The 10,921-nt window shown below is 29.5% G+C and overlaps 1 protein-coding gene across 1 annotated transcript; it reads right to left on the bottom strand.

Moving 5' to 3' along the window:
• Positions 1-337: 337 nt before the first annotated feature.
• LOC105788394 (uncharacterized) lies at positions 338-6,246 on the bottom strand. The gene is made up of 12 exons (XM_052633044.1): positions 5,973-6,246; positions 5,360-5,457; positions 5,175-5,261; positions 4,917-5,076; positions 4,081-4,830; positions 3,609-3,751; positions 3,332-3,526; positions 3,099-3,189; positions 2,843-3,011; positions 2,150-2,260; positions 1,973-2,069; positions 338-727 (listed from the first exon to the last, which is right to left on the bottom strand). Exons 1-12 carry the CDS (start codon positions 6,090-6,092, stop codon positions 649-651), a joined length of 2,100 nt encoding a protein of 699 aa, XP_052489004.1. The 5' UTR covers positions 6,093-6,246; the 3' UTR covers positions 338-648.
• Positions 6,247-10,921: the final 4,675 nt, after the last annotated feature.

Genomic DNA, 10,921 nt, shown 5'->3' with positions numbered 1-10,921 from the left:
ACATTTAAGGGATTTCGATGAACCAGTGGCAGTTAACAAATGTAAGTGTACTACAATGGAACAAGAAATACAAAGGGTGCTAAGATGTACAGTCTCCTCAAAAAACATCCTAAGTATGAGTTTATGCCAATTATTTATACAATTAAATTTATTAATGACATTTTAAAATAAAAAAATTACTCACTAAATAACAATATAATTAAAAAAATGACATTATAATAAATTTAAATTTATTAAAATAAATTTAATAGTATTAGAATAAAAAATTACTCAAAAACATGATACATTGTATTTATAAAATTTGTACGTGTATAATTAGGATATATAGATAACTGTATTGACAATGTTTTTTAATTATTATAATAAAAATTATTAAAAAGTTAAATTGTTTTGTAAAGGTAAAAAAGCACTAACCACAATTAGAAATGAAAAGAATAGATTAATCAACAAGAAAAGTCAGCTGCAAGAAAAGGGCGTGAAAATGGAAACTCTTTTTATCAAACCACTCCTGCCGGAGTAGACCCCTACTAACCTCATTATATAGTTGGAGCCTAACTTGAAAGATTTTTCACTACAATGACCTGGAAGCCATGTCCCGTAACATGCAGCATATTATTACCAGAATTTTTCAGAAACAAAATGATTGGACTAAGCATGCTTCAAGTTTTCTCCAACAATAGCAGTTGGAAGGCTGTCTTTAACTTTATGAATCTTAACCCTTTTTGTCCTGCAGAAAAGGAGAAGAAATAATGATTATGAAACTAACAATATACTTACTCAAAAACATAAACAACCTAAAAGTTGTCCATACAAGTATGCAATTCAACCAATGGCAACTGGGCAATTGGATCGATGTAAACTAAGCACACCTACCACCAATAGGAGGAACTATTCCAAGTACACAATTGGAATTCCCTACTATTTGATGGATGGAGGATCCCTTCATTTGGCTACATTGATGTAAACAATACTTTGAAAACCAATACACCAATAAGGCAGACAATGTAATCTTGATAGCTTTCCTCATGTTGAGAGAGGAACTTCAATATTATCAAATGAAATTGGAAGACATATGAAACTAATTAAAGTTACGCAATGACTCCCTTCATTTGGCTAGTTTGAAAAACAAGAATTATAAAGATCTATCAACAGCAATTTCAAGAAAAATTGGCATGGGCAAGTCACTATATTCAACAAGAACATGTAGGGTTATTCATGGCTAAACTAGGTGATTCCATTAAATTGGATGTTCAAATGCACAAACCCCCTAACTTAACCACAAATGGGCACCACTAGCCTTTGAATAGAAGCAAGAAATGCTACATGTCAAAAATAATCAGAGAAACTTGGCAAGGTACAAAAGGCTTGTGTTATGGCGAGGTACAAAAGCTATTATTGTAATAATAGCTAGAGCCATTTTCACCTATATTGGCAGGTACAACATAATTTGGGCAATATGAGCAAAATCTACCTATACACACTAGTACTACCAATACTGACAAAAATTTATACCAAAACAAAACAGTAAAATTTGCTGTTCCAGTTTACCACCAGAACAAGGCATTCCAATCAATACAGGCAATACTGATACAGAATTGACTCTCATAGTTTAAGACTCTTAGAAGAGAATGTGTTTGGTAAGACTATTTAGTTTGATATACTTTTTGTACTCTCTATTTAAAAAGACCTACGGAATAATAAAAGGCAAGCAAATTTTCTAATAAAAACCTGAGAGATCTAGGTCATAAAAGAAAAGCAATTGATTTTGGCTTTCCCACAAAATCACCTGATGACACAAGTGCAAATTTACAATTTAACAATTGCAATTTTACAACTACACTTTCTAATTTGATTCAAGAAAGGCCAAAAGTTGGAAAATCTCAAGGAATATTATTTTACAATTAACTTTTGACTATTTATCAACAAGTATTTTCAAGGAATTGGCAAATGACAAAACCCCAAGTATAGTTACCTTATAGAAGAGATGTATTTCTCTACATCTGGTTTCTGTTCAACATCATAGACAAACCATTTCTCACTAGGTGCAACTGGATCTAAGGTTCCAATATCTGTTCATTAAACATATGACTTAGAAACTTCCAAACTCATATGGTTGAAAACACATTAAAGTAATGCATTAAACCCTAACCTTGCAGCAATATATAGTTTTCACTGGTATACCCTCTCAATTTCCAGAAAGCACGACCACTAACATCCAATATAATAGGTGCTGTTCTAACAGCATCAGATCTCTGTCTCTCTGCAACAATTACAAAGGAAAGTCAGCTGTTCAGACTTCAGAGACCAAAGTATATGCATGCCAAAACAAGTATTGAGAAGCAATTTAATGCAAGAATCACAAATGGAATAATCCAGGTTCACTTTTAATTACCAACATACCAGCTTCATATATAGATACAAATAAATCACACATACAAAGGTCAAGCATCTTCAACTTGAGCCCAAAAACAAAAATTTGTTTTAATGATTGATACCAACTAGTTCAGCTTTGTAAAAGTGAAAGATGAAACTGACATTTCTATTTGTTTATAGCAGAAAATTCTAGTGCATGATTAGAATTTAGAATGCTATTATCTAATTGTTTATGAGATTCCTTAGCTTTTCAAAAATGGTACTAGTGATTATTTAATATCCAAAAGCAACAGAAAAGGGAATGTGTCCATTATCCTTAAATACACAATAAATATTCCCCATCTATCTCAGAACATGTTTGTGTTGGGTGGGAGAAGAGGATTGCATGGTTAATTTGCAACATAAATGAGTTTATGCACATTTTTCAAATAATTGCTTGAACTATAGAAATAATAAATTGAGAACATACTCCTTGGTAACATACGAATTGCCTGGCACACATCTTCATGAACTTGAATTACTTCTCTTTTTATTTGTCTAACAAGAACCTCATGCTCAGAAACTGACAGAGAAGCACCACTTTTTTCAATAATAGCTTTGGCAACCTCATCTTGCATTTTCTGCCTTAATTGTTTTTCCTGTAGTAAGTTAAAAAGTCAGTTTGCAGGCGGATGCTTAAGATCACTACCAATTTGAAAAAAAAAGAGTAAAATTACACACATTACCTTATCCCTTGCAACTAGAATCTTTTCTTTTGCTTCCTTCTCACTATCAACAAACTGAGAATTTTGCTTGTCAATCCAATTCCTCAATGTTCTGAAAATTTACAGAAGAAATGAAAAGAAAAAAATCCTAATGCACAATAGATATTTATTAAAGTAATTTTTTTTTTTTTAAAAAAAAAGGAAGAGTTCTAATCTATAAATATCAGGCCTTGGCTTTCATCCCTGTTACTTACATTGTGCAAAGGGCTTCATCACATAAAATGTTTAAGAGTTTAAGCTTTATAGAACTGCCTAGCACATTATATGCATCCACACCACCATCATAAATATCAGAAGAAACTTCTCTGAGTGCACATTGGGATTCAGAAACACATTGGCCAAGGGCTCTAAACCATGAACCATTGTCACTTGCTTTGAAGGGTGGAAATCTGAACAGCCAATACAGCATAAAATTATAATTCAATTCTAAGAAAGAAGGTAAAAATCAGCAGTTAGGGCATTTATTTATACTTCTTCCCCATATCTTTTTGTATTAGAGACAACAATTGTACATGGATTTGGACTACTGGAGAGTACTGTAATCGGCATCTCCCACGTCCACGCATTATTTCTCTGATTACAGATTCTGCTTGCCCTTTCTTCATATCAAGAACCTATGGCATACCAAAAAAAAGAATAACCAAAAATAATTACTAAATTAAGTAATCTTGGGCAGATGAAACAAAAACAAACAATTGTTGACTAAGTACATTCAACCAAAAAAACAATAAGTACAATATGCTTAAGTAATCAGAATTCATGACTCAAAATCCAAATTACAGAAAGAAATTTCATCATAACAAGGTCTTTATAATCAAATAGTTCTATATTATTCAACTATTGAAAAAGTTAAGATTTAAGATGATGCATCTAGGGTTGAATGTTAGGGTTCTATCATAAATATATGAACCAAAAAAACATAATACCAAACTATCTTACATACCGCTCCAAAAGCTGCACAAAACTCTAGGAACTGTAATGCATGACCAACATCTTTGGGAGGTAAATCAATGCCAGCAACAGTTATTAAGCTGGAGCCCTTAGGCAGTTGAACGTCTGTGTCAAGTTTTTTGTCTCTGCAAGGCTTTATAACTGACTGGAGCTTGCCACTGCTGTTATCATTCTTGCAACCATTTGAACCACCAGAATCCTCACTTTTTACACCACACTTTTTCTTTTTAACTGGATATACAGTGTTGGTTTCAATAACCTGCCTGTTAAGATTCTTTTCCGCAGCCACAGATTTTTGTTTTGACTTCAATTTTTTCCTAGACTCCTCGTCAGAAGTCACAGACTCCCTTTTCTTAGAGATATCCTCCAAAGCTTTAGCTCCATTCAAATCTCCTTTCTTGTTTTTCGCACATTTAACTTCTTGTCCTTTGCTGAGACTGGAATGATCACCAATTTGCACTTCTTTATTCAAGTTTTTTTCATCTGACAGACAATAATTTCCCTTCACTGTTTTCTTTGAAGATTCCTTCGAGGTTTTAGCCTTTTTTAGACCAGTTTTGTTCAAAGAAAGATCATGATCCCCATTACCATTACACAATTCCTTCAATTCCTCACGTTTCATCTTCTTAGATTTCTTTTCATCAGGAAATAATGTCAGATTCTCAGAACCAACTTTGGAATCACAGTCTCCATCAAAAGAATTTTCCTTCCCAAGCATCTTTGGTGAAGTGGCCATAAACTCCTGTAAACATCAGAGACAAATCCATCACCCAAAAACTGTGACAAACCAACAGCATATTACCATTAGGACAAAAAATGAAACCAAACCTTTGCTTGCTTGTTTGACAAAACACCTGTATCTTTTATAAACTTTTCATATCCAAAATTTTCAGGTCCTTTAGCTTGAAGCAATTCTGAAACAGAAGAGAACCCAGTTTTCTTGGCCGTGTGCACTAGTATACCAGTAGGATTGTGACCCTTTTTCTTCCTAAAAAAAATACAGTACCCAGTTAAGACTTGGTCAACAATCAGCAACTACAATTGGGATATTCTTACAATCAGCAACTACGATTGTGATATTCTTACATGCAGCAACTACAATTGCAAATGTCTCTGCACTTGGGACATTTCCAATCAATTAACAATGCGACTTCTTCTGCCTTCTCTCCATATCTATCCAATATCAACCCAACAAAAATAAAACTTTGTAAGTTAACAGCCTTATCCAATTAAATAGTTCAAAAAGTAAAACGTTAGAATGAAGTAACAACCTGTTCAGTAGACATTTATGACAATACTTAATGGTACATTGCTTGTCCTTTTTCAAGTTCTTGCATGGAGCCAAGAAATCCATAGTTTTTTGCCGGCACTTTAGCATTTGATCCCAAGGCAAAAAAAAAACGTCAGGGAAAAATAAATTTAAAAGCTAAAAGCAGAGAATTGTAAATTTAAAAAAGATAATTCCAAACCAATTTTAATCTAATATTTCTATATAATTCAATCCCTCAATATACATGATGTATCAATCTATGTAAATATCTAACAAATATAAGTATATCGAAGTTTGACCCTCCAAACATAACCAAAAAGCTTGAAAGAAATTAAGCACGCCCATGTCCAAAACATACGATTCCAGGGCTCAACCACTCAAGTTCAAGTTACGAAAGCCGAATGATAAAAACAAGTCTGAATAATCCAATACCATATAAGACGAAAAACCAGAAACATGAGTGTTTCCCGATCAGCTAAACAAAACCAAAAGCAGTATAAAACCAACGTATACCAGTGGATACAATATCACTTAAACCAAAAACAAATAATTAAAAACAACTCCATGAAGTCAATTCGAAATGAAATATAAAAAGAAAAATAGAGAAAAAAAACCTGGTGGCAAGTTTTTCCATTTTCAGAATCATAAATTCTTCGCCCTACGACGCGAATTCCATTTCCATTTGTTTGATTCGCCTCTTCAATTTGGGAAGCAGAAGTTGAAACAACAGCCATTTGCCTAGTTCTCTTTTCTTCTCTCAAATTCTCAACCAAATGAAGCTTTTTGGGGTATGCTTTATCGGACGTTTTCAACTTTAGAGTTGGTTTTTAGTTTCCCGCTTCCCTTGTAGTAGCGGGAAGCAGATTTGAGAGAATAAAGTACAAAATTTTTCACTTAAAGCAGGACGGAAATTGCCGGGAATCCAAATTTTTTAAGAGAGTTGGGCGCCAAATCGTCTTGCCCTTCTAGTAAGAGGTAAATAATAACCGTGGCCTACTAAGGAAATCCAATGGGCCAACTAAGAGATTTAGATAACCTTCTCTTTATCGAGAAACTGCTTTTATCCAGAATTAAATTATATATTTTTATAATGGTAAATATATAATTTTATTATTTTAATAGTGTATGTTTTTATGATTTTTAAAAAATTAAATTAAATTTTTGTCATTTGTTAAGGTCATAGAATTTTTTTCATTTTAAGGGATCGAGGCCCTTACAAACCTTTGGATTTATCATTGTTCTCTTCATATCAGACTTGTTTATTTTTCGGTAGCTTTTTTTATTTTAACATTAGAGATTCTGATTGTATTGTTCTTTTTGATATAATATATAAAACTACCCATAACCCTCCCCAACCTATAACAAGAGAATAATGCATTTTAGTCAATTAGAACTTTTTCTTTTCTTTTCTTTTTCTTTTTCTTTTTCTTTTTTAAATCATGTTTTGAATGCTTTAAAAAAAAGGAAAACGAAGAGGATAAAAGTTGAAAATGTTTTAAGTTGTTATTACTAAAAAATATATTAAACTTTTTTCTAATTAGGGTATATTTTATGTACAAATATCTAGTGCATAAGGTAAGAGATTGAGTTTATTGTTTTATCATAACTCAAAGTTGTATTGATATCGTAACTTTACAAGTATTGTCTCAAATCTAATATTTAAAATTTCTTTAGTTAGATTGTTTTTGATAAAAAAATATTTTGAAAATTTTTAACATTCAAATTTTCAAATTTATTTGATTATCATAATAAATTTTCACTTAGACCGTACTTGATATAGTGTTGAAAAAAATCAATCCACTAAAATTTAATATTTTTAGTAATTTAATTTTTAAATACATTTGATGATTTACCATAAAACTATTAGATATTTTTTATATATAAAAAGTGATAAAAATGATAAATTGAAAGAGTCCTACTTATCACTTAAGATAATAAATTTAATTGTTATTTTATTTTATTTCATTCAAGATTATATTATTTTTATTGATTCAGTATTTAATTTTAAATAGTATACTAAACATATTTCATAAATTAAATTAAGCATTTTAATTTTAATATTTATTTTTCCACACTTAAACTATGTTTGATAAGTGCTGAAAAATAAATATCGTGTAGAAATTAAATTATAAAACATGTTTGATATAATATTTAAAATTAAATACTAAATATAATTAAATTATTTGATAAAAATCATATAATTTTAATGTTTAAATTCAAATGTCTTTATATCCTCAAATTACAATCTCTTCTTTTATACTCAAGAAACTGTTGGATTACAACAAGAGATTGGTCCAAATCATGTCGAACAAGAGAATTTGTGACACAACTTATTTGTGTTTGAAAGGAATTTTAAGAGCAATGTAGAATTTTAATTTAAGAATAATAATTATTTGAACAAATTAATTATAAAAGTAAAGATTTAAATTATGTTAAATAAAATATAAATTTTAAATTTTAAATATAATTAAAGTAGAAAAAACTGAAAATTTTCCATTATTTTACAATTGAAAAAGAAAATAATATAGAAGTAAAAACACAGCTGTCATGTAAGGAAAGGCAAAAGCCTATTTTTATAGTTTATATATAAATAAATAAATAAATAAATAAATAAATAAACAGATCTAAGAACCATTGCCCATAAAATGAAGAATAAAATAAACATGTGTCTGAAAATACAGAAGTTTGGATTCTACTTCTATATTTAGGAGTAGAGGTTGTTTTTCATTATTTCGTACCACACCAATTTGCAACTCCAAAATTCTGCAAAAAAAATAGAGAGAAAAGAAAATTGCAACTCCAAAATCAGGAATAAGTCTTTGCAGTTTAATTATTGTATGTTATTTTTAAATATATATTCATATTTTAAATTTGTAATTTTATACACATATATTACGAGTTTAGGATTAAAGCTTGTGACCAAGACATAAAAAGCGTCTCATAGAGATCAATTAATTAAATGAGTCTTATTTTACCTACTTAAACCGATTCGATTTATAGAACATGTATAGAAACTCATTTCCTTGAAATCTTGGTGATTTAACATTTAAGAAAAATAGGATTTCCATGGTAAATATGGATTGGGTAAATTCCTTAAGAATCACAAATTTAAGATTAACTTAATATTGATTGTAGAAATAAAGTAAATTGTACCATTAAATCTAGAGGAACTCAACCAGGGTGAAGTAAGAAAAAAATTTAGAGGGACTGAAATTATATTGTAATTTTTACGATAATAAAATGCAATTTCATCATTTTAAATAGCATATATATTTATATTTTTAAAGGATTAAAACAATTTTTATCATTTTAGGAGGACCAAAGTGTAATTTTATCTTTACTAATCTAAAATTTTAAAAATTTTAGAAACCCTAAATTAAAAATTTTCCATTTTAAGGGGTCAGGTCCCTTGCCAACCCCTTAAGCCCTTGAATTCAACTATAAATAGAAGTTTCCCCCTTGTTTGTGTTCATCTCATTGTAGTACATTAATTATCTCCTTTATTTTTTGAGTTGTTTCTATTTTATTTTCAGTGACTTAGAGATTTTTTTTTTGTAAATTCTTAATATTCAAGAGTTAAACTGATTTAAACAAATTTTTAAAAAAATCCTTAAAACTACATGGAATGTGAAACTAGAATTCTAACCAATAGAAGGATTTATAGTATATTAATATAGAGTAGGATTTATAGTATATTAATACAGAGTTAATGTTTTTCCATTATTTCCCAACACACCAGTTTTGCAACTCCAAAACTACGAAAAGTCTTTGCAGTCTAATATATATAAATACATACATACATTAGAGATGAATTGATAAGTACATTTCGTTATTTTTTATGTTTTCCACGTTTGTGATATTACTAATATTTAAATTGCGTTTGGAAATGTGTATCGATGAATGGTGTGGACACCATTTTTTGCTAAAACGGGGTCAACTTAGATTTTGAAAACGAAAACGAAAACGGGAGTCACCACCAATCCTTTTTTGATGAGGTGTGATCGGGTCACCTCGAAAAGTGATTGTTTTTAATAAACGATTTAATTTTTATTAAAACAATAATTTTGGTCTACGAAATTCAGAAAAACGGGTTCGGGAGTCGGTTATGCATGAGAAAGGATTAGCACCCTCGATACGCCCAAAATTGGTACCTAGTTGATTACTTAATGTCTTGGTGTCGAAAATTGAGAATTTTAAAGAATTTAAAAATACGATCCTTCTTTATGTGTGTTATTTTAAAATTACTCGAATAAATAAAAATGGAAAATGCTTCATTATCTCAAAGTAACAAGATCTCACATCCAGTAAGTTAGGACTCGACATCTCGTATTTTGAGTGTAAGCTTGCCTTTCACTTTTTATTTAAACATCATTCGTTTTAATTTTAAAAGGATATTCGATTATTTAGGATCAATACGAGAAAAATCGAAACCCAGTGAGTTAGGGCACGATTTCTCAGATTTTCTAAATATAGAATATTACCTTTATTTTTGGAATTTTATGTTTTTAGAAATTTAAAAGGATATTTTGCTATTTAGGTTTAATGAGAAAATTGAGACCCAATAAGTTAGGGTACAATTTCTCGAAATTCTAAAACGCAAAACATTGCCTTATTTTGAAATCTGTTACGAATAATGACGATTACAACACTTGAACAATGTATATTTGTTTTGTTCGTGATAAAATAGACCGATTTATTATTATGGGTATATACAAATCAAACATAACTTTTAAAACGATGAAATGAAATGAAACGATAAAGGAACATAGTATAATGAATTATGAAATAGATAATACATAAATGCATGCCAAATACAAGAATACAAATAAGCAAATCATAGTACATACAATGTCAATAAGCACATGACGTAGATAATCTTAATATCAACATTAATAATCCAAGGAAAATAAAAAACATATAAGGCAATCTAAAGTAAAATAATAATTTAAAATAGATGCTTTAAGTACAATAAGTAATAAAAGTTTTAAACAAAAAATATATATATATATATAAGAAAGCTTAAAGTAAATAATTAATAAAACAGTTCAAATAAATAACATTATAAATAAAATAATAAAATAAATGCAAATAGTTTTGAAAGATATGTATATATATATATTAAAAAAATTTGAACGATATGCATATATATATATAGTAATTTACAATGAATATATATATATATAAGAAAACTTTAAAATAAGTTATATGTAACTGCTTAAAATAAATAATATACATAAAACTTAAATTAATGAGGATAAAAAATTAATATAATAATAAATAAATGAAATGGACTAGGGATGATATTGAAAACTAACAAGAATTTGGGGTTTTAATTGCAAAAACCATAAACATGTCACAAGGATTAGAAAGGCTCACACCAAGAATGGAGGACTAATCGGGCAATATACCCCAGTCTTAGAGTGCAACATTTGGTATAAGGACTATACATGGTCAAAGGACTGATTGAATCGAAATCAAAATTTGCAACCCCAAAGCTAAAAGAAATAAAGGGTTGGATTGCACCTCAACGCAAGATGGAGGGACTAAATGCGTAAATTACCCA

This window comes from Gossypium raimondii, chromosome 7, assembly GCF_025698545.1.
Source record: "Gossypium raimondii isolate GPD5lz chromosome 7, ASM2569854v1, whole genome shotgun sequence".
Lineage (NCBI taxonomy): Eukaryota > Viridiplantae > Streptophyta > Magnoliopsida > Malvales > Malvaceae > Gossypium > Gossypium raimondii.
The sequence above is the reverse complement of the archived record's forward strand: the minus strand, read 5'-3'. Positions and strand labels throughout refer to the sequence as shown.

What these genes read in the sequence shown, in the direction of transcription:
- LOC105788394 (XM_052633044.1), bottom strand. Translation starts at nt 6,092, where the DNA reads ATGGCTGTTGTTTCAACTTCTGCTTCCCAAATTGAAGAGGCGAATCAA. An exon ending in GATGAAGCCCTTTGCACAAT is followed by an intron (nt 3,190 to 3,331) that starts GTAAGTAACAGG and finishes GTAAATTTTCAG; the next exon opens with AACATTGAGGAATTGGATTG. An exon ending in AAACTATATATTGCTGCAAG is followed by an intron (nt 2,070 to 2,149) that starts GTTAGGGTTTAA and finishes TTTAATGAACAG; the next exon opens with ATATTGGAACCTTAGATCCA.